Below are 24,629 nucleotides of genomic sequence, written 5' to 3'. Positions count from 1 at the left end.
CAAGTGGTGGGGCAGATCCTCTCTAAAAGCTGGAGAAAGGGGTGCAGCCCCTGTTAGGGCTAATAAAAGGCCTATTAAGCAGGTTCAAAGCCTCAGTTTGTCTGCCTGTGTCTGCAATGTGCTTCTTTCTGAGATATTCAGACTAAAAGAAAACCTATATTTCTTGACAGTAATCAGGCAATTATGAGACAATCAAGCAAGAGTCATAAATGTTTCCACAAATTACCAGAATATTTCCAAGAGTCACCATAACTCTGCATAAAGTGGAACTGTATAGGCACATTTATTCCTTTTTTAATAGGGCCATCTTAATGTAAATTGGATTATTCTAGAGGGAAATGCTTACAAAATGATTTTGTCCAAGTCCCTGAAAACACCTGAAAAAAGTTCTGAGAGCCTTTTTTTTTTTTTTTTTTTGCACAATTAAATCAAAATCATGGTGAGTAAAAGAAATGCAAGATTAGGAAGGCTTGCCTGAACAGTCATTTAAGAAATAGAAGCTATAATTTAGTTGATTTGTGATAAGAGGTTTGAATGATTGTGACTGGAAAATTGAAAGGGAAAATAACCAGGTGACTCATCACCCAAAGGCAGAAAGCAACAGTGAGTTCTCCAGGCCTATAGGAGGATGAATGATGGACCAACCATCAACATTATCTTTACTCTGTTGCATCCCCCAAATGCCAGTAAGCCATGAGCCCAATAACTCACTTCTTGCATGTCTTTAGAAATAGGCTCCACATGAGTTGCCCTATATGGGAGAATAGTTAGGTGACTATCTAGACACTAGTCAGCATAATATTGCAAGATTCATTGGCATGAAAGTGAGTAACAAGTAATTTAGAGTCTCATCTCTGTATAATTTGTGCTAATCCGATGCCTTTTTCTTCCAGCACCACTTTCTTCAGTCCCGTCATACAGAGTAAGCCGAATACTCACTAGACATGAGTTACTTATGTAATTGCAGAACTCTTGAGAATGCAGGTGTTGGTGTTTTCAAAGCACTATTTGATATAACATATGACTAGACCTGGCTATAAAGGGATTCTTTTGTATTTAAACATCCATTCCACCAACAAACATTTATTTAGCACCTGATAATCCTTGGTGCAAGAAGTGGGTGGGATATCATCTCACACCGGTCAGGATGGCCATCATCAAAAAATCTACAAACAATAAATGCTGGAGAGGGTGTGGAGAAAAGGGAACCCTCTTGCACTGTGGGTGGGAATGTAAATTGATACAGCCACTATGGAGAACAGTATGGAGGTTCCTTAAAAAACTAAAAATGGAACTACCATACGACCCAGCAATCCCACTACTGGGCATATACCCTGAGAAAACCATAATTCAAAAAGAGTCATGTACCACAATGTTCACTGCAGCTCTATTTACAATAGCCAGGACATGGAAGCGACCTAAGTGTCCATCAACAGATGAATGGATAAAGAAGATGTGGCACATATATACAATGGAAGATTACTCAGTCATAAAAAGGAACGAAATTGAGTTATTTGTAGTGAGGTGGATGGACCTAGAGTCTGTCATACAGAGTGAAGTAAGTCAGAAAGAGAAAAACAAATACCGTATGCTAACACATATATATGGAATCTAAAACAAGAAAAAAAATGGTCATTAAGAACCTAGGGGCAAGACAGGAATAAAGACGCAGACCTACTAGAGAATGGACTTGAGGATATGGGGAGGGGGAAAGGTAAGCTGGGACAAAGTGAAAGAGTGGCATGGACATATATACACTACCAAATGTAATATAGATTGCTAGTGGGAAGCAGCCTCATAGCACAGGGAGATCAGCTCGGTGCTTTGTGACCACCTAGAGGGGTGGGATAGGGAGGGTGGGAGGGAGGGAGACGCAAGAGGGAAGAGATATGGGGATATATTGTATATGTATAACTGATTCACTTTGTTATAAAGCAGAAACTAACACACCATTGTAAAGCAATTATACTCCAATAAAGATGTTTAAAAAAAAAAAAAAAAAAAAGTCGGTGGGAGGAGAGGCAGGACTCAGATGATACGGAGTTCCCAGGAAAGAGAAAAAGAGATCCGGGCAGAGCTAACCATCGCTGTCAGTGTGAGCAAGAGCACGAAGTCTTCCCTCCTCCACTCTTTACCGTTTTCCCAGGGTAGGGCTGTACGATCCATGGGTCCTTTCTGCATTTGTACTGGACCACACATCCTCCTTAATGTGGAGCACCCATCACCCTAAGAAGGCAAATGCTGGAGACAACCACAGCCTGTCAGGTGGAGGGGATGGCCATGGGATGAGGCTGTAAGGGAGAAGCTCTCTTTAAATCTAAAAAAGGCAATGCTGAACCCTTCTCAGGTGTTCAGCGTCCCTAAACCAGACACATCCTAGATGTTTGATGTTTCTGAAATGGGTTGTACCATTTCCCATCAGAAATGTAATTCTGGGTGATCATAGATTTTCTAAAATGTCATCTAACGAAACACAATAAGATCCTGGAAACCTGGATCCTTTTGAAAGTATTTACAGGGAGAGAAGGAAGAGAAGCAATGGAACAATGTTCTGAATTTTATAGGGCCTTGGAAATGAAGTTCTGCTCCTAAAACTCATGAAGTGGACGGGGGGTGGGGAATGGAGAAACCCTTTAAGAAGTCCGGATTCTTTTGTTCAGTGCTGTAATTTCTCTGGCGCCTCACCATTCTCCCTCTCTCTTTTTAATATTTCTCACCAGGGTATGGGAATATTGCTCCAAGCACTGAAGGAGGCAAAATCTTTTGCATTTTATATGCCATCTTTGGAATTCCACTTTTTGGTTTCTTATTGGCTGGAATTGGAGACCAACTTGGAACCATTTTTGGGAAGAGCATTGCAAGAGTGGAGAAGGTCTTTCGAGTGAGTACTGCCATCTATTTAAACCCTAACCTCTGTGATCCAGTTGGCTTTAGCCTGACAGGATCCAGAAGGAATTACCAGGGTGTTTTTGTATCATTATCACTTTTAAGGGAATAGTTCAATGTTAGGGTTGTATTTTTAATTTTTGGCCATGGTAGTCACAGGTACTGTGCCTAAACTCTTGTCTCTTGTCGGCCTTCCTGGAATCACAACACAAGAGGGTTAAGTATAGATTTACCAACACAGATTTTCTGAAGAGGTGAGGCATACGCAATTTCTTATGAAAGGTGGAAGATGGGTTCCTTAGTGTGTTGGCAATAAAGTAGAGAATTATAAATCCATCCATTTTGTTATTGGAGCTCCTTCACTTTATTTCCAAGCACAGCATCTTCAGGCTGATCCTGGCTTCTAACGCCTCTTCCAGAAGCCTGCATTTTCTAGACATTGCTTTGTGCTATGTATCTGTCTCCTCATGGTGCCCCCCCCCCCCACTGCTGAGTGCTCCATCAGCAGTAGTACACTAACATACTAATTCATACTAAGGTGTTGATGATTGCTATTGCCTTAATTAGGTTTTTCCTCTTGAGAATACTCACCTTTAAACAAGGGACAAAAATCTCAACTCAAGGAATTTATTTTCTACAGATGGCATTCCTGGCATCAGTGACAGGCATGTGGAGTAGAGGTGATTGGACGGGGGTTTCCAAAGCCCTTTAGCTCACACCTGTTCACATAGTTTAACAGAACACTAGTTTTACTTAGGTGTAAGGTCGTTTCTGCTCTCTTTCTCAGTTTTGACATAATTCTCAAGTCTTTCAAACCTTCTTCAGGGAATTATTTCTTATGATGACTTCATATTTAAAAATGATAATTTGAGATCTTTTTCAGAATCTGACAATGATGGGCAAAGATAGATCAGTGGTAAGTTCTAAGGCTGCGCTTGTTTTCCCCTCTGAGACAAGAAATCATGACATAAACTTCTCTTTAGAAGAATGCAAGGTAGCTCTCCCCTCGAGAGCTACCAGTTTCAGAAATTCTGGTAGAGTTGAGTGGAGGAATAAGGCACTAGAGCTGGCTTAGAGCCACCTTCTGTAAGCTCAGTGATCTTGGGTGAGCTGCCTCAGTTTACTCATCGGCAAAATGGGATGGAATTTGAATTTAAGGTCTGGGTGATGATTAAATGAAATAATGTATGGAAAAGAGCTTGGTACAGGGCCAGACACAGAGTTCAGTGCTGCTGTGTGTCTGTCTCCTGAAAGAAGCACTTGTTGGCAGGCTAGCCACCCATTCAAATTTCATGAGTAGCTCGGTGACATGGGGGTTTTCCTGGAATGTTCCACAGTCTTTGCCCCGAAATGCTGGCTGGCCTCATTAGAACATGCACCTGGGCCCCGTGGTCACCATGGAAACCATCAGTGCTCAGCTTCTGTGCTTCTCAGATGCTCGTCTCCCTAAACCAGATGTGGCAACCTTGTCTCCAAGAGCAGTTTTGAACTTCTCAGAGGTACCCTTTTAGCCATGGCCTCTTGGCTTCTGATTTAGAGAAAAATGAATCTGGCGGATTAAACACTCAGAAGAACAGGAGTCAAATGGAGAAATGACTGATCTGGCATTTCTATTTTTATATAGCTTCTCTAGATCTGAGTTTATTTGTAGAAAGAAAGGATCGGACTACAGGCTTTTGAAATCCCCCTTTAGCAAAAATAAAATTTGGTTACTGTATTCTAAATGAGGGAAGAGGTTGCAACCATTTTGATGACATCTGCTACCGAAACTGGGGACTTAGTTCCCATAACGAATTTCTGACTGCAAGTACAGAGGACTGTTCTTCCCCTTAAAGATGCCTCTCAAATGGATCATTCACAGGACTCTGGGACACAGCCTTCAAAATCTCATTTCATTTTTTTTTTTAAGGTTTATTATTTGTTTATTTAATTTATTTTTGGCTGCGTCAGGTCTTAGTTGAGGCACGTGGGATCTTCGTTGAGGCACGCGGGATCTTCGTTGAGGCACGCGGGATCTTTCGTTGCGGTGTGCGGGCTCTTCCTTGTGGCGCGCGGGCTTCTCTCTAGTTGTGCCGTGGGTTCCAAGAGCACGTGGACTCTGTAGTTTGCAGCACGAGGGCTCTCTAGTTGTGGCGCATGGGCTTAGTTGCCCCGTGGCATGTGGGATCTTAGTTCCCCGACCAGGGATCGAACGGGTGTCCCCTGCATTGCAAGGTGGATTCTTTACCACTGGACCACCAGGGAAGCCCCTCACGTTTCATTTTTATGCTGATGGCCCACTCAGGTCCTTGCAGTGCCATCAAAGACTGGGAGTCTTTTAGGAAGGAGCGGCAGTATATTACCGAATTGGCAGCACACGATGTATGCATTTGCAGAACATTTGGAGGGGGCTGTGGAAGGGGTGCCTGAGTTCCAGGAGGAACATGGGTGCACTTCCTGAAACTACAAACAACTGATTCTGCAGCAGTTTGCTTGCTGCATGCAGTTTTGGTGGAAAATCTCAAAGCTCTTTGCTTTTCATTTAAACTACATCTAAAAGGCCCGTTACCCTTAGGTGATTATTTGAGAACTGAAAATTGTACAAACCAACAAAGCTTGGGGTTGTGAAGTTTTAGTTCCCATGAGGAAGGTTTATTTATTTATTTATTTTTTTACCTGCTCACTGATTAAGCCTTTCCATTCATCTGGTGTGTTTTCTCTCAGCTCTAGGAAGGAGAGGATTTTTAGTGGAGTAAAGAGAAAATATAAAATCTAGGTGCCTATATTCTGAGGTGATATGATTTGGTTTCTTCTATCCCATTCCAGGTCTGAGCCTCATTTTAAAGAATTGTGGAGACTTATTGTATTATATAGAAATGCCAAAAGCATTCCTGAATACCCGACTGTTGGGGTTTTTATGGGGTGAATAAATGAAAACTCTTTTTTCCCCTCTGGAGTTCAGAGCTAATTGAGAAATAGACACAGGAGTCAGATGGAGATTAAAAGGTCAGCTTTATTGCTGATAAGCTCATCAGAGAATGTAGCTTTAGCTTTGATGCCAAAAGGACTTACTAACCATTTTCACCCTGAATTAGAAGAATTTCCCTGCTGTATTAGTTTTCTATTGCTGTGTAACAAATTAGTACAAATGTAGATGCTTAAAGCAACACTCGTTTATTATGTCATAGTTGTGTAGGTAAGATGTCTGGGCAGGCTTGGCAAGGGTTCTATGATTAGGATATCAAAGGCTAAAATCAAGGTGCTGGCCGGGCTGGGCTCTGGATCCGGGGAAGAATCTGCTTCCACACTCATTCAGGTCTTGGCAAAGAATAGTTCCCTGTGGTTGTAGGACTGAGAGTCCTGTTTCCTTGCTGGTTGTCAGGTGGGGGCCATTCTTACCTTTGAAGTTGCCTGCATTCCTTGGCCTCCATCTTCAAAACCAGCATGGAACCCTTCTTCTATCTCTGTGACTTCCCCTCTGCGCTCTCCCATCAGCTGGAGAAAGCACTATGCTTTTAAGGGCTCATGGGATTAGATCAGACCCACGTGGACAATCTCCCTATCTTAACATGAACTGTGCCCTATAACATGACAGAGTCATGGGAGTAATCGCTCATCATATCACAGGTTCTGGGGATTAGGGTGGGGCATCTTCTCTGGTCATTTTAGAAAATCTGCCTCCCACTCCATCTTGGTCGTTGGTAGCACAGGCCTCCTCGGTGAGGGCAGGGTCTGCTCCACTGACCTTGCTACATCATAGAGAGCAAAACAGTGCAGCTCTCTGCAGCAGAGGGTTTCAAACAAGAGATGAAAGAGGCTGAGCTGAGGGAGCTCAGTCCCTTCTGCTGAGTCCACTGGGTAAGCCACTGCCTGGCTGAGCAGTGGGGGTAGAGATATGGAGTGTTACTCTAGCTGGAGTCCTTCTACGTGCACATGAAAATGGACATTGCCCCCAATGTTGATTTACAGTGGATTAAGAATTTGACACTTACTTATCTCGCATAGCAAGAAGGCTAGAGGAAGATTGTTTCAGGTTTGGTGCATCAGTTTCCCAGTGACAAGTTAAGGACTCTGGTGCCAATTCCAATGTGTGGATTTTTCCGCACACCACCAAGTAATTCTCTGGCACCAGCTGGGTGTCCTACAGTTCAACTCAATTCTGACAGTATCTGTCTGGAATTAGCATCAGATCCCACAGGTTAAGGGCTCAGTCCTACAAGCCTGCCCTCCACTTTAGATGCCAATTGCAAGTCCAGCTTGTTACCCGTGCTTCTGATGAATGGCTAAAAATCAGAGGTTCCCACAGCATCTTCCTTCCTTGGGTTCAATTAATTTGTTAGAGTGGCTTACAGAACTCAGGAAACCAGCTTATTCACTAGATTACTGGTTTATCACAAAGGATATTTAAAGATGTGAATCAAAAGTGAGATGAAGAGATACACAGGGTGAGGTCCAGAAACAATGGAACTTCTGTCCCCAGGGCATTTGGGGCCTGGCATGGTGGCATGTGGAGTGTTATGGTTCACCAACCTGGAAGCTCTCTGAATCTCCTCCTTTTTGAGTTTTTATGGCGGTTTCATCACATAGGCGTGATTGATTCAATCGTTGGCCATTGGTGATCAAGTCAACTTCCAGCCCCTCTCCTCTCCTGGGAAATTGGGGTTTGGAGGTGGGGTGGGGTGGGACTGAAAGTTCCAGCCCTGTATTCCTCGTTGGTTTCCCTGGTAACCAACCCCCATCTTTAGGTGATCCCAAAGCTACCTCATTAACATAACAAAAGAACCTTTATGGCTCTCATCACAGGAAATTCCAAGGGTTTTAGGAGCCCTGTGCCAGGAAAGACCAAGACCAAATACATATTTCTTATTCTCAATCACAATATCACACGCGTATACCCAGGTTTGTTCTCTTTCTGCTCTGCTGTCTTTGGCACCTTAGCTTTGCATCCTCAGGCTTGTGACCACCTTGTTTGCAAGATGGCTGCCTCAGGACCAAATAGCATGTTTTCACTCAACCACATTTAAAAAACTTATTTATTTATATTGAGGCATAGTTGATATACAATACTGTAGGTTACAATATAGTGTACAATACAGTGATTCACAATTTTTAAAGGTTATACTCCATTTACAGTTACAATAATATATTGGCTATATTCCCTGTATTGTACAATATATCCTTGTAGCTTATTTATTTTATACATGATAGTTTGTACCTCTTAATCCCCCACCCCTCCCCCCTCCCTCTTCCCACTGGTAACCACTAATTTGTTCTCTATATCTGTGAGTCTGCTTCTTTTTTGTTATATTCACTAGTTTGTTGTAGTTTTTAGATTCCACATATAAGTGATATCATATAGTACTTGACTTTCTCTGATTACTCAACCACATTTAAGGTAAGACAAAAAGGGCTCCTTTTATGGGAGAAAAATCTTGCCCCAAATTTTCCCTGCAGACTTCCTCTTCTGTCTCATTGACCAGAACTGGGTCGCATGACCATTCCTACCCGCCAGGGAGCTTAAGAAAGTGAGTAATTGACAAAGGAGAATGGGGTGGATTGATTTAGACCATTGGTTCTCAACGTGTGGTCCCTGGACCAGCAGTAGCAATAGCGTCCTCTGGGAACTTGTTAGACATGGAGATTCTTAGAGAAGTTGGGGCCCAGCAATCTGTGTCTGCCAAGCTTTCCAGGTGATTCTGATGCCTGCTAAAGTTTCAGAACCCCAAGGCACAGAGGAATCATGTTTCATCTCCGGCTGTGATGAACAAAGTTAGAATGCTGGGAGCAAAGGAGAAGTTGGGGTAAGCAAATGACAGCATCTGCCACAGGTGTCAGTCAACTGCTGGCCACATGGACCACTCACAGTGATGCCGCCCTCTCTCCCCCTTACGTATCGATAAATTTGGTGGCCTTTGGGATCCTTGACTGAGGAGAGGCTAACTTATACGATACCTAACAAACCACCAGCTTACTCACCCCCCTCCCCCAGGTCTGCTGCTGCCTGGGCAATTCTCCAGACTTTAGGGTTTTTTAGGGGAAGAGAGCCGGGCATGGCATGGCTCTTCAGAGCTTTGGCCTCCAGTCACAGCCCACTGGCCTGAACAAGTCACACTGCTCCATCCAACTGCAAAGAGGGCCTGGAATGCATTGTTTGATCTCCAGGAAGGGGAGGGGATGGGAAAATAGGTGAGTACTAGTAATGTCACGTGCAGATTCCCTGGGACTACCTGTTGGCTCCGCTCTAGGGTGACAAGCAGCCCTGGAATTTAGATACAGGTGGCCCATGGATCACTCTTTGGGGAACACATCTCCAGTGAAACTCATATCGCATCCAACAAAAATGGAGCCCCTGATTTGTTAAGTGACTTGCCTAAAACCACACAGTGAGTTGAGTGAGTGAGCCTGGACTTGGGATAATTTATAAGTATTTATATAACAAAAAGTAAAAATAATTCTTACTAGGTTTCCAGCAGGAAATCTGGGCAGTTAGCAAGGAAGGATAATTACTTGGGATTGAGCAGGGATTACTTGGGTTCCAAAGCAGATTTTTAAAAAAAATTTATTTATTTTATTTATTTAATTTTGGCTCTGTTGGGTCTTCGTTGCTATGCGTGGGCTTTCTCTAGTTGCGGCGAGCAGGGGCTACTCTTCATTGAGGTGTGCAGGCTTCTCATTGTGGTGGCTTCTCTTGTTGCAGGGCACAGGCTCTAGGTGCACGGGCTTCAGTAGTTGTGGCACACGGGTTCAGTAGTTGTGGCACACGGGTTCGGTAGTTGTGGCTTGCGGGCTCTAGAGCGCAGGCTCAGTAGCTGTGGCGCACGGGCTTAGTTGCTCTGCAGCATGTGGGATCTTCCCGGACCAGGGCTTGAACCCGTATCCCTGCATTGGCAGGCGGATTCTTAACCACTGTGCCACCAGGGAAGCCCCCAAAGCAGATTTTGGAAGTGGGCAGCCTCTTCTTCCCCTTCTGTGGGCTGACTCTTTTGCTGGGCTGGGCCGACTGTCACTTGATAGGATACTGTAGGAAACCTGGTCAGATTTTGGACTGGATCCCATTTTCTTGCTCTGAGCTGGACTTTGGCCTCTGGTAGGAAGCAGCTGCCTTTTTTTATCTGGCTGATCAGCAGGCTTTCTGATATTATCTCTAAAACCAAGGGACACTTTTTTTCTTCTTTGGCCTCCCTCCCAAGGATACAGCAGAAATGTCTATTTGCCTTTGGAACGAAAGGAGCCTGGGTGTAGCTGACAAATAGTAACATGTTACCCTAGGCTTATCGGTGCTGTGATAACCTGGGGACTTTAGAACCCACCAAATGCTTACAACAGGGTGATGACAATCTCAGTCTGGTAATGATGTTCAATTAGTGGGCTAATTGATCACTTTGGATTGCAGGAAGGGGCTGGTGAAGAAAGCCTAGGACTCCTGGAGTCCTCTGCCATGTGCCTGGCCTGAGTCAAAGAAAGATTTTGAAGAACACCCTTGGCAGGAGACTTGTTTCTCACAGCGTGTCTTTGAACTAGTCCCTAGCGGCAATGGGGATAACAAAATTATTATTACGTCAAGAAGATAAAAGCCCTTGTTTTGGAAACTGGGTATTATTCTCGGCTCTGTGGGTTCAACTACAATTTCCAATTCCTAGTATTAGTGGAAAAGTTCGTTGGGGTACTAGTCATGCACACCAGCATCTTGCCTAAATAGTGGGGGGCCGGGGAGGGCCAGATGGTGGGCTGAGAGCGCCCGAGGGTCTGCGTGTGTTTATGTGTGTGTACATGTGTCTTTCTGCCTCTATGACATGCCCCCACTAGTGTGTACCATATTAAACATGCCTGAGAAATAACCCAGTAGGACTAATGTTACATGAATATTGTGAGTTTATTTTGATCAGAGAGAAGACCCTGGTTTTTAATGTGAACAACTGCTTTCTTACTTCCCCTCAGGGTCTAGAAGGGGGTGCGAGGTAGTTGTTTTTAAACGCACAGAAGGCAAATATTTTTAAAGCTTTCTCAACCAGGTTCAGAGCAGCTGAATTAATTTAAGAATATTGTCCCAGATGTGCACTTGGGACAAACTATATAAGTGACATCCACAAAACAGACTACACAGCATCTCTTAATCACAGCCGTGACACAGTTTGTCCATGAAGGTCCTTCGTTTCTCCCTTCCTCTGATGCAGGCTTGCTCAGCCTCAGCTCTATGGACATTTTGGGCTGGATAATTGTCATGGGACCTGTCCTGTGCATTGTAGGAAGTTTAGCAGCTTCCCTGGCCTCTATTCACTAGATGCCAGTGTCATCAGTGCTTCCGGTATGACAGCCAAAAATATCTCCAGACATTCCTAAATATCCCCTTGAGGGCAAAATCATCCAGGTAAGAACCATGACTCTGCTGGGATTTAAGGGATCAATTGCCCCACAGGTCCCAAGGGGTGGGCCCTGGTCCCCTGGCTGAATCTTCCACACAAGCTCTGGTGTCTCCATCCACGGTCCTGTCCAGTTCTTCAATGCCAGTGCTGTTCCCACTCGGAATTCTCTTCTCTCAGATGGGTCCTTGAAGAGGGCTTTAGAAATTTTATACTCTGGGAATAAGATCATTTCTCACCAATAAGGGAACATGCCTGGGGACTTGATTCTGATGATATACACAAAGATAGTTGGTTCCGCTACTCTTCAGCAGGCATACCGTCTCAGCACTCTCTCTAGCTGGCCCACTGGGGACTAATCTAATATATGATTCTTCCTCTTTCTTGTCTATCTTTGATAACTGGCCAGTGTCCCTTTGGTGTTTCCTGTTGCCATCTGGGATCACCATGGGAGGTTTCTGTTTGTTTGTTTTTTTATAAATTTATTTTATTTATTTATTTTTGGCTGCCTTGGGTCTTCGTTGCTGCTCGCGGGCTTTCTCTAGTTGCAGCAAGCGGGGGCTACTCTTCGTTGCGGTGCGCGGGCTTCTCACTGCGTGGCTTCTCCTGTTGCGGAGCACGGGCTGTAGGCGCGCAGGCTCCAGTAGTTGTGGCGCGCGGGTTTCAGTAGTTGTGGCTCGTGGGCTCTGGAGCACAGGCTCAGTAGTTGTGGCACACGGGCTTAGTTGCTCCGCGGCATGTGGGATCTTCCCGGACCAGGGCTTGAACCCGTGTCCCCTGCATTGGCAGGCAGATTCTTAACCACTGCGCCACCAGGAAAGCCCACCATGGGAGGTTTTAATGGCCTTTAAAATGCATCTTCACTGTTTCCTATAAACAGCAAGGCTATCAAATCTGCCTAAACTATAACTACTTAAAATACTGCCTGGATAGCATTTACCATTTAAATAGTTTTAAGGTAGCTTGAACAGAGACTCTTTTTTTTTCTTTCTGGCCAACTTTGATCACCGGTAACTTCTGGGAATCTGATTGTTACTTTAGGATGGGCATTCACTTATAAACTTCTGTATATAGGGATCTTTGTAGGGAGACTTGGATTTGTCATTTGTCTAGTGGGATTTGGTTGAGGCAGACTGAGTATTCTGGGACTCAGTATGGAAGTCTGGAGATAAGTTGCTCATCTGTTTGAGGATTTACTATATGCCAGACGCTGGGTTGTGGGCTTTCCCTAGAGTAAGCTGTACAACAACCCTCTCAAAGGACCATTCTTGCCTTCTTAGTTTTATGAGATTGGAAAGCTTGGACTGGTTCTGTGAACTATCCAAGGTCACCCAGCCCGTAAGTGACAGCAGAGATTCCAAACAAGATTGCCCCATCCCAATGTGCATGTACAGACTTAGTTTTTCCACTCTCCTTCCTTCCTTCTTTCTCTTGTAAGGTAGGGATAGCATCTGATGGTTCAGTAGAGTCTTTCATGAAAGGTTGAGTAAGACCTGAGGACAGACAAAGATGGCCAGTTGAGAAAAAAGCTAATATTGGCCCTGTCTTTATCTGCTCTCAAAGGGTTTTAGTTTTCCAGCTTTATCTCATCTATGGATACCTTGAATTGGACCATTGCCTCGGATTCTTCTCTCTGCACCTGCTCTAGCTCCTGAATCTGGCTCCTCGATGGCAAACATCTCTATCTTGGTGTTCTCTTCTCCTGGAGATTAACCTAGGACTTAAATAAATACCCCCTTGCTCGTGTCTGCTGTGTGATTAATGTGAAGGTGGGCTTATAATGTGAAAGTGGGCTTGTACTGTCTCGATGGCTGACTGGTTTGGGCCCACCTCTGCGAGGCAGGTTGCCAGGCAGACTGTGTTCTCCACTCTTCTGTTCATTTCTCCACTGTGTACAGCCCACTCGGTGTTGACAATAAGAGGGACATACAGTTCTAAGCCAAGCTTCTTGGTGAGCCGAGGTGGCTGGTCTTGTCTTCCAAAAGCATTCTTCTTTTTCTGGATTCATCAGATTGCCTCAACAGTTTTGAGAACCTGGAGTTTGAGGGCATCAACATCAAGATCTTAATTCCCACTGGAGATTTCACTCAGTCCTAACCTCAGGGAAAGTGGTGGAAGAAGCTCTTCCTAAACCACCATCCAAACGAGGAAGGTCTCTGGAACGTTTATATGGGTATTCCTTACCTGCCAGGTCTTGCCCATGGAAGAGATGGTCACTTCCTAGAATCCCAGCGGATTTATTGATGAAAACATTTTATACCTTTGCATTTTGGAACTACTGAAAGTCCAGTGATGCCTTAGTATGTATGGTAAGCTGTTTTTAAAACTTCCAGGTACTTCTGAGTTATGAATTTAATCCAAGAATTTTATTAGTACTCACATTTTTATTAGTATCATAAAACCAGCCTAATAGGTGGATGATTTCCCATGTTCACCTTTCATCACCAATTTTCACAGGATAGTTTGGGTCCTTTGGAGGACACTCATACAACAGAATAATAATCCTTTACCCTTTTATAGAACTCTCTACCTTTTTTATATTACATTTATCAATATTAAAAATCCTTTTTTTCTTTTACACTTAGCCTCATGTTACTTCTGTGAGCCAAGCGAGTAAAAAACACTCTAGTGTATCTCCCGACAAATTAGGTTCCTAAAAATTGAGAGATGCCATTGTTGAGCCGTTGAGTCTGCCCATCCTGGAGCAGGGTATGTGGTCTATGACTGGTGTGTCAGTGGTCATTGGTAAATTCCAAGTTGCTTTAGAACTTTTTGTTTTAGGAAAGGGAAAGTGTTTAGAATACATCATTACTGAGAGGTGTGCTGGTGTTCTGAACTTTTACCCCAAAGAGGCTGCTCCCTTGGGGGTGACAGCATGGTAGGCATGGTATGGTCACACTGCAGAGCAGACTGATGGCTTTGAGTAAGGAAGGGCTGCCCAAACTGATCGAGCCTAGGAAACGTGCATTCCCGTTAGAGGAATTACACTTTGTATTTTGGGGGAGAAAATGCTTTGTTTTTTATTTTCTGAGGAGAGCTGCATTCGTGCCTCATAGCATTTTTGACTTAATGGTTTTGTACTATATCTTGGAAGTTTACTGCTGAGTTTTAGTCTCTTGTTAGGATAGAGCTGTGGTTCTCACCCTGTGGGTGGTGGGTCCCCAGGGGCCTGAGCTGCGATTTTAAAGGATCAGAGCATCATTTTGTGCATCAAGCATTACTGGTAGATAGAATAAATAACGTCTCCTTTATATACTTACTACCCTTTCCCAAATGTACGTAGAGGGGTAGTCATCAATAATTCACTTAAGTTCATTTAATAATATGATTCCTGGATTCATAGTAGCTTTTTTTTTCTTTATGAGTTTGCACAATCAATGGGTACCAAACGTCCTATTATTGTGTGGGGATTGAGGATTTTTTTTTAATGTTCAAAAGGGATTCCCATACTCAGAAAAGTTGAGTACGAAAGTACAGAGCAACCCTGGCTTTTCAATCAGCACTGTTTCCAGGGAATTAATATCTTGGTCCTGGCCATGGTCACTATTTCAGTGAGTGTCTCTTCATTTAAGGTGTCGCCAGGAATTTGCTGGATACTTTAGAGCCTGCTTCAGCTTTTTCTTTATGTCTATTTTGTTCTATTGTGGTAAAATATACATAACATAACATTTACCATTTTAACCATTTTTAAGCGTACAGCTCAGTGGCATTAAGTGCATTCACACTGTTGTGCAACCATCCCCACCATCCACCTCTACAACTTTTTCACCTTCCCAAACCGGAACTCTTTGCCCATTAAACGGTAACTCCTCATTCCCTCCAACCTCCCAGCCCATGGCAACCTCTATCCTACTTTCTGTCTCTATGAATTTGGCTGCTCAAGATACTCATATAAATGGACCCATATAGTACTTTTCCTTTCCTGACTGGTTTATTTCACTTAACGTAATGTCTTTAAGGATTCATGCATGTTGTGGCATGTGTCAGCGTTTCCTTCCTTTTTAAGGCTGATGTGTTCCACTGTATATATAGACCACATTTTGTTTATCTATTCATCTGTCCCTCGATGCACACTTGGGTTGCTTTACCTTTTGGCAATTGTGCATAATGCTGCATGAACATGGATGTACAAGTATCTGTTCAAGTCCCTGTATTAATTCCTTTGGGTATATACCCAGAAATGGGATTGCTGGATCATATGGGAATTCTGTGTTTTATTTTTTGAGAAACTGCACTATTTTACCTTCCCACCAGCAATGCCCAAGGGTACCAATTTCTCCACATCCTCACCAGCACTTGTTCTTTTCTTTTCTTTTTTTTCTTCAACTTTTATAGGCCACAAACACAACATTTGGTAACTTGCTATCTGATTGTCCTCTGAAATCTGGGCTGCTCCAAGGCTGTCATTCTGTTACATGGGGGGCAAAGTGGAGAGGCTGTGCTTTGGGCCCTGCCTCCCTCTTAAACCCTCTCCCCTCCTCCCGCTCTCACCTCCAGCTGTGTCCCTGTGCTTATTCCCACTCTGCTTCCTCAGCTCTGGCCATGCACCAGAGCTGCTAGGAGGGAGGGTGGCTCACCACCAGGCCAACCTGGGCCTCACATGCTGTTGACGCCTGGTTTCCACCTGGCCTCGCTGCTGCTTTGAAATCCTTTCTTCACCTCATAATGATTCACTCCCCAGCTCCCCATTCTGGTTGCTCCTTTATACCTCTCCCCAGGTCAACTTCATAAGCAGTTATCAAATAACGCCTTTTGTGTTCTCAACAGGGTGGGGGCGTGGCCATAAACAAAGACAGTCCCTTCTTCCAAGGAGAAAACAGACATGTATGAAGACCAGTGTCCATAGTGAGACCAGGGCTGGGGCAGGCGGCCTTAGAAGTCACATGGCCTCAGTGCGTAAGCCCTGATCACCAGCCATGTGACCCCGGGCTGTGCCTCAGTTTCCTTACTTGAAAAATGGGGATAAAAATAGTAGCTACCTCTTTGGGCACTTAGTTGGTGCCTGAGAGCAATGCCTGGCATCCAGTTAGCACTCAATAAATGTTATTCATTATTATGATAAGCACATTGTTAGCTTAGGGAGTCCAGGGGAAGGCCTTGTGAATTCTAGCTTGTGTATTTGACGTCACACACTTTTTCAGTGATGGACCTGTTTTGTGTAGCTAATGGATTGTTCTCTTTAAGTAAAACATAAGGTCTTTGAAGCTATGGGATACTCTGCCTTTCTTTTTCTGTACCCCTCTGGTACCTGCTCAGTGCTAAGTGCTTTAGAGGCATTCAGTAAATAAGTATCGATGGTGAATTTGTTGGAGAGGAAAGAGAAATGAACCAGATTCCTTTTCACACACCCAGGGAGTGTAGGCTATGCATCCCCCCCCCCCCCAACAAACCTGACTGAAGAAGAGATGCTTACTGATGCAGGTTTCAGTGCTACCCTTCCTGGAATGGATGTGGAGGTGGGTAGGGCTGGAGAAATGGAGGCAAAAGGGCAGTAACAGACAGGGGGAATCCAATGGGCAGGAGGGCGTGGGCCTGGGATAGAGCTTCAATCGTTAGTCATTGCCTTGGGAGGAAAAGATGCACTGGCCATGATTCAGCAAAGGAAGAATCCAGAAGGTCTGCTGTTCCATCTGAGCAAGCGGGGAGGTTGTGCATTTCATCCTTGACTGCATTTCACTGGCTGCAACTGCTTACGCAGACATGTCCATGATATTCCACCACATAGATAGATGCTGGTGAAAGGAAAATCGAAGAATGAAAAAGAATTTATTTTAGCTACATGCTGGTTGCCTCTCAGCTTGCATGTGCTCTTACTAGGTCTTGAACACACAGACCTGTACATATTTTTTATAAAGCATCGAAGAGTTCCAAGGCTTTCCTCCCCAAAGATAAACGGCTCCTCAGATATCAGCGGGGGAACCCCCCCCAGAAGATGGGTTTTGCTGTGCTGGTGTTTAGATACTGCTTTCTTGCCACCATGGTTCCACTTAGACTGAACAATGTCCCTTGGGTTGGTTTTTTTCCATTCCTTGGCAGAAATGAATTTTACTGTAGAAAACATCAACAATATTTCTACCTGAGCCTGGGGAATGGTTGAAGGGCTCATGTCAGATTATTATTATTAATATTTGGCTGTCTCCCCATCCACATTCCCCCTCCCCCAGCTTCCATCTCACTGCTGAATAGGCACAAATGAATGTGATGGGCATCTCGCATCAGTCACCAGGACATTCCCTTCTGATTCGATCAATGCTTTGCACTTTAGTTTGAACAATTAGAAACAGGACTCTAGAGCATGCAGTTAAAAAAAAAAAGCAAAGGAATTTATGTATGATTTTAAGGATAGGGCACAGAAGCTTCTGTGTGATTTTTTTCAAAATGAATTTTATCAAGGACGGTAACAGAGTTGGCACCAAAACTAACAAGAAAGCAAATATCAACATTTAAAATGAAATGCACGCCATCTAAGTGCCATATGGTGCTCTGGCAGTGTTATTACCACTTTCTTTTTGGCTTTCATCCTTTTCCTGACATCGCTATTTTCTTCTTGTCTCTGCTGCTCTTGAAAAAAGTCTCAGTTGTCCTTAGCCCTTTGATTCTGTATTTCTGGTAGGTGTCTTTCTCTTCTACCTCCCCTTTGGAGGCTTGTCAACCTTTTCTCCAGGGAAGAGGAGGAAGAAGACCTGTCCAGATGGCCGGATAAACATGTGACACCTGCTTTTGGGAGCCTCTACTAGGGGTAGTTGGAAGGTGGATGAGACTGGCCCTGCCTGAAAAATGGGCATGTTGCTTTCTGTCTCTTTTCTAGTTTTTTTAAAAAAATGATCACATGCCTTTAGTTTTAATAATATTTTTAGAAAAGTCTTGAATTCAGATTCTCTCCCATTATTAGGGAAACAACAAAAAAAATGAATTCACCAACCAGACTTTGTGAAAAATTCATAGTGGTCGAATTTTTAAAAAATGAGTGAAATAGATGTGGGAGATTCAGAGGTACAAAATTTTGGTTACAAAATAAATGAGTCATGGAGATGAAATGTACAACATGGGGAACATAGTCAATAATATTGGACTATCTTTGTACGGTGACAGGTGGTAACTAGACTTATCGTGGTGATCATTTTGTAACATATAGAAATGTCGAATCACTATATTGTGCACCTGAAACTGATATAAGTGTTGTAGGTCAACTATGCTTCAAAAAAATTATTAAAAAAATTTTTTAAAGCTTTTCACAGTTAACATTCTTTCTTAGAGTAAGATCCTTGATGATCGTGTTTGGGGAGAAATCTCTGCTTTCACAGGGGAAATTCCAAGGGTCTGTGTGTTTGCACCGAAGTGCCACCCTCTTTCATCTCCAGATTTTTGCATGTGATATTTATGATGCTTCAAACACTGTCCCATCTTCCTCCTGCTCTCAGCATAGACGTCAGCTCTTCAGGGAGAGTTTTCTGAGTCCTAAATAAGGTCAGCACCTTGTACTCCCATAGCACCTTACATGCCTAGGTAACATTCATCTCCTTGAATCTTGAGTTTCATGTTTGATTCTTGTCACCCCCATCAGCCCTGTGAGGACAGGTTTGTCTGCCCGTTCAGCACAGTTTCCAGCGCAGGGCCCAGCACCCACACCTGGGGAAGGAGTCAGTGAGCATGACTAGACTCATACATTTTGATATAGAAAATGCCCTTGAAATCAAAAGTAGTATCGCATGCAAATAAGTGTCAATGGGAAAAAAAACAAACGGCTTTAACCTTTGAGATGCAATTATTTTGATGAAAGGGCAGTCCAGTAGGGGAGCTGTGCCCTGATAATGCTTTTTGCACATGGACTTTTATCTTATCGAGAGACACCTGTAAGTGTGATTTTACAGACTTCTCAAGTCAACCTCAAATACAATGTACAGTTAACTTTCTCAGTGGTTCTCATCGCTGTAATACCCAACAGCCCTTTTAGAGCAACTATTACTGCCCCTTTACTACATGGAAACGAATTTCATAGGTAGTACAACTTACCTACACACCATTTTCTAGCTACAAGATGAAGGAGGAATAAAAGGAAGGTAATTGGGCTTCCCTGGTGGCGCAGTGGTTGAGAATCTGCCTGCCAATGCAGGGGACACGGGTTCGAGCCCTGGTCTGGGAAGATCCCACATGCCGCGGAGCAACTAGGCCCGTGAGCCACAACTACTGAGCCTGCGCGTCTGGAGCCTGTGCTCCGCAACAAGAGAGGCCGCAATAGTGAGAGACCCGCGCACCGCGATGAAGAGTGGCCCCCGCTCGCTGCAACTAGAGAAAGCCCTCGCACAGAAATGAAGACCCAACACAGCCAAAAATAAATATAAAAATAAATTTAAAAAAAAAAGGAAGGTAATTTATAATAAAATAATCATGTTTTTGTAATAGGTGCTTGGTCATGAATCCCCAGGAGAAGTACTGAAGTAGTGAGACCCTCGCATCTACATGTAGGATGCAGAGGCTGGTCCAGGTGTGTTGTATCAGTGACTAAGCTGCCACAAGGGACTTTCCTGCCAGTGATGGGGTTTTCCAAGATGGAGAACAGCTCTTGACAAGGTTCCAACTCGTCAAAATTCAACCTTCTTGCAGTTTATGTTGGAGTCACAGTTTTATAAAATTCAGCCTATATTGAAACTGTGCAAAAAATTGTGTGTGTGTGTGTGTGTGTGTGTGTGTGTATACCTAAAAGGGAGTTACATTCTCAGCTCAGGTAATTATACATACACATAAATTTTTCTCAGTGGGTTGTTCAAAACTCACAGTAAATTTGGGCTAATCCTCTGCTTTGTGCCACTAACTCTTGTATTATAGGACGTCTAAACATTCTTGTCCTCACCTACTGTGTGCCAGGAGACCACAAACACCCTCACAGATTTACCAGTCACCTCCTCAGGTGTTATAAACCAAACGGGGTTATAAAAAAGACTTCCAGGAAGCTCCTGTGTAACTTTCAGGACTATACATGTATAATTTCTATTCTTGTGTAAATGGCCATGTTCAAAGGTCAAGACTCTCGACTTGAGGCAGTTCCTGTGCTGTTAATATTCAATTCAATTCAACAAAAACGTCCTGTGTGCGTGCGTGCGTATGTCCATTGCCTGTGCCTGTCATATATACTCTTATGAGCAACTTACATTAGAAACTCCTGACACTTTATCTCTTGCTGGGTGAATAGTTTTAGTTCCTTCATAGAACAGTTTACCTTAAACAGTTGCTCTCATATTTTCCCCAGGTGCCAAGAAAGAGGCAGAAAGTGTAGAAAAACACACGGTGCAGGGCACCTGGGATGCAAAGGTAGGGAGACACACATGCAGGAAGACGGCAATTCGGGGTGAATTGCAAGGAATAAAGACGGCAGGGAAGAGGACACGGTAACTGACAAGGCAGAGGCTTCCTGCAGGAGGTAATGTCGGAATTGTGTTTTGAGGAACGAACAGGACTTTTCCAAGCCTAAAAAAGGGAAGAACATCCTAGCAGATGGAACCACCTTGAAAAAGACACAGAAGCATGGATTGGTGCAGTGTTTGGGCACCAGTAAAGTATCCAGTCCCTTTAGAGAGTAAGCTGCAAAAATAACTGGAGTTATAGATGAGACGGGATGGCACATGCTTGCCAACAGTGGGGCTCCTCAACAGCTTTGCTCAGGAAGGGGGTTGCCGCATTCTGGAGGGAGGGGAGGTGGCATGGGCAGCAGGCAGGATGCAATTACTGAACTGGAACAAGGCCACGTCCTCACAGCTTCCACTGCCACCTCTGGCAACCGTCCCTGGGATTCTGAAGCCTCAGACAAGGCCCATCTCTCTTACTTTACCACAGGGAGTAGCTACTTTTCCTTCTCTCTCTAGTTTTCCCTCAAAGGCATGGTTGTCACCCCCTTCCCAAAAGAAAGAAAGACAAACTGCACAGTTTTCCAGGGCTTCGTGCTATTTCTCTGGGGAACTATTGCAGTGTTTGTGAGCACGGTCAGCACTTTCTGTCTTTCCCTTTTCTCCTCCTCTCCCTCTCCCTCTCGTTCTCTCCACCTCTCCTCCTTTTCTTTCATTGTAAAGGTTACAAAAGGAATAGATCGTCGTTGTAGAGACTTTGGAAACACAGAAGGGTACAAAGGAGAAAAAAAAAATCACATGAAAATCCGTTGCCCAAAGAGATCCACCATTAAGACGTTGATAATTGTACTTCTGAGTCTTTTCTCTTTGCATCTATATGTAGCCTTAATGCCTGCTGCTTCACTGGCACCCCAGCAGGCCCCTCCCAGCTGTCTTTTCTTCTAGTACTTGCAGGGGGTATCACTCATGTGTGCCCATATCTGTCCTGACCACAACCTGTGTCCTCCCCCATCAACCCCTCCAGATTACCAACCTCGCCTCTAACCACGGACCACTCTTGGCAATGCTCCTGGCCCCCTCCTGCAGGTGGCAGACCCCTCTGCCTTGGTTGGTACTTGCTCCTGCCCTGCTGGCCTGGAGGAGGAGGCTGGCACCACTCTCCCTATAACCCTTCATCCCAGGAATGGATATAGCCTCTTCTATACCACAGCCGAAACTAGCTGCAATTTTTAAGAAGACTTTTCTGAAGATTTAGGAATGTCAGAGAGATATTACCCAAAGCAGTTAAATCACATCTGGTTATAGTTCTGGCTGATCTTGGAGTCCAGAATTCTGGCGGCGGCAGGGGACCCTGTGGGGCTATGTCCCTGACCCGCCTCCGAGTGGCTGAAGCCAGTTTTACCCTCACCTCCAGGAGTGGCAGTTTAGCTGAATCAAGAGAAACCAACTATGGCTAAGTTAAGCAAAAAAGAAAAAAATTTTAAAGGCTGTTGTATAGCTCTCACATCCCTGAGGTGGATGGAGACCTATACTTGGAAGGTACCCAGCCAAGAACAATGACCTGTAGAACTAGACCTGAAAGAAGTCACTGCTATGTCTGCCTGGCACAGACAGCAGCCAGCCCTGCTGACCCCACTGATTCTGGGCCCTGGATGCTGCTACTAGAACCACCCTCGTGACCACCATTGGGGCTACAGTCCCAGAACGGAGTCCCCATGGTCCATGCTTCTTTCTACAACACCACTGGTGTGCTCACTGCTGCCTGCCCCCTCCTGCTCCTGCCCAGCACCATGGAAGCCCCCATCTGGTCCTATTCAACTCCACCTTGATCAGGGGCAAGTTTCTCCCCTCCACATCTCTACCCTGCTCAGTGTCCAAGCCCCTCAGTCTTTGTTGAAGAGACTTAGGAGGATCCAGGACTCATGAGAGGTGGGCTGTGCACAGGTGGTGAAGCAGGTGGTGGGCTGTGCACAAGTGGTGAAGCAGGTGGTGCCCACCCTAGGGGAGAGCTCTACAACGAATCCCTTCCTCTCTGCCTCTGGTCCTGCACACTGGGGGTTGTGCTTGGAAGACCCTAGGAAGACTCAGTCCCTCCCTCCTTCCTCCCTTTCCAGGCTGAGTGGCCATTCTGCCCCCTCTCTGTCTCCATCCCTAGCCAAGTCTTATCTAGTCTCTGGGAGATGAAGAAGTGGTTCTGTAAGATGCCTCTGAGAATCATCACCCCTCACTTAGGAATGGCCTTTGGGATGCCAGAGAGAGAAAAGAGAGGGAGGAAAACGCAGAAAACCTTCAGGTGAACACTTCATGATCCACTCTGCCACATCCGCTCAGTAGTGCCTGGTTCAAAGTCTGACTTACGTCTCTCTGGTTGGGGGAGCCTGGGTTGCATGCTTGTGTCCTTGTAGTAGGGAGGCTGGGAAAGTGTAGTAGGGAGGCTGGGAAAATACCTGGCATTCTTCAGCTTCTGTGCTGGGAGGAGGTCTCTGCCTTTCACCAAACAGAAGAAGGGGGTTCAGATTATGGGCGGACAGAAAGGAATGACCGGTGTCCTCTAAAGCGGTCATGCCCTGTGATCTGATTCCATCACAACATGATAATAGGGTGGTTAGTTGGCCTTCAGCAGCATCACGATGGTCGTGAACAGCACACTGCAGGCTGTGTGTCACCAGGGTGGGTCCAAGTCCATTTCAACATGAGGAGAACATCAGGAGGCCTGGATGTCTTTTTAAAAAATTGTCTTTGGGGTGTCCGCTTTTGGTCTTCTGTGGAGAACTGTTCAAATAAAGCATGCGTCTCTGCTAAACACTTTGCAGGATTGAAGTCATCTAAAACTAGATGAGAATACTTGTAGTTTAAAGAGAATACCTTTCTAAAGAAATTATTACCTGCAGAGACACAACTTCTACCTAAGAGTGGACCACTGTTTACTATTTTATCTTATAGAGCATGTGATGTCCACGCCTGCTATCATTTGCATAGCTAAACAGGCCAGTCATTTCATGAAAGATGAAGGTATACTTTAGTCATTACATTAAGCTCCATTAAAGGGTTTGTATATAACTTAATTATCTTAAAAGGAAAAAAAATATGCCAATTAACTAACAACCGGGACATTTATTGTGTGTGTTCATTTAGTAATACCAGTAGGCTTCTGTCTGGTCATGTCTAATCAAATCCACATTCTTTTTAAAATTTATTTATTTATTTATTTTTGGCTGTGTTGGGTCTTCGTTTCTGTGCGAGGGCTTTCTCTAGTTGCGGCGAGCGGGGGCCACTCTTCATCGCGGTGCGCGGGCCTCTCACTATCGCGGCCTCTCTTGTTGCGGAGCACAGGCTCCAGACACGCAGGCCCAGTAATCAAATCCACATTCTAATGAAATCCATTCTAATCAAATTAAAGAACAATGCTACTCTTTAATAACCGTGGAAGAATGATAGATGAATAAACACAGATGAATTATGGATTTATTTGCCCACAATGCATACACACTTGGAACTTGGAATGTCCTTGAGGGATTTGTATAAAATTTGAGTAAGATACAAAGAGGACAAGTCTATCAGGATGTGGAGATACCCACTTTGGATGACTCTGCCATGAGGCTATCAATGAAAATTCTGTCAGGAGCAGGAACCAACCAAAAAAGTACATCAAGTCTGAGTTCCTTAGCACCTCCTTGGCCTCCTTGCAGGGTTGTTTCTCTCCAGCACCAGTGTCCTGCCTTGAATCATTTGCAGTAACCCCCTTTACTACCATGGGTGAATCTTGAGGTATTACATATATATGGGCGAACAGGACAGGCAAACAGTGTCAGAGTTCTTCCTGTTACACTCTCTCATTCAGTGAATTCTTCCCCCTTCATAGCACTTCTCTCAAGCTGTGATGATATACTTGCTTGTGTGATTATTTAATGTTTGTCTTGCCCTGACTAGCTCTGTGAGGCTGGGGGCCATTCTGTTTCTTCTCACCCGTGGATTTAGCCCTGTAACTGATGGAGAGTAGTGCCTGATAAATACTTATTGAATGAAAGAATAGAAAAGTTATAGGATTCAACTTCACTCACAG

At 44.4% G+C, this 24,629-nt stretch overlaps 1 protein-coding gene across 1 annotated transcript in view; it reads left to right on the top strand.

Moving 5' to 3' along the window:
• The window catches only part of KCNK10 (potassium two pore domain channel subfamily K member 10), a 133,912-nt gene that overhangs the window by 94,905 nt on the left and 14,378 nt on the right, over window positions 1–24,629 (top strand). The window contains exon 4 of the mRNA XM_061182787.1: window positions 2,721–2,881. Within this exon, the coding sequence (XP_061038770.1) occupies window positions 2,721–2,881 (161 nt within the window). The remainder of the gene's footprint in view (window positions 1–2,720; window positions 2,882–24,629) is intronic.

The sequence above is a fragment of the Eubalaena glacialis genome, chromosome 2 (assembly GCF_028564815.1).
Source record: "Eubalaena glacialis isolate mEubGla1 chromosome 2, mEubGla1.1.hap2.+ XY, whole genome shotgun sequence".
Classification (NCBI taxonomy): Eukaryota; Metazoa; Chordata; class Mammalia; order Artiodactyla; family Balaenidae; genus Eubalaena; species Eubalaena glacialis.
This window is presented reverse-complemented; position numbering and strand designations above follow the sequence as displayed.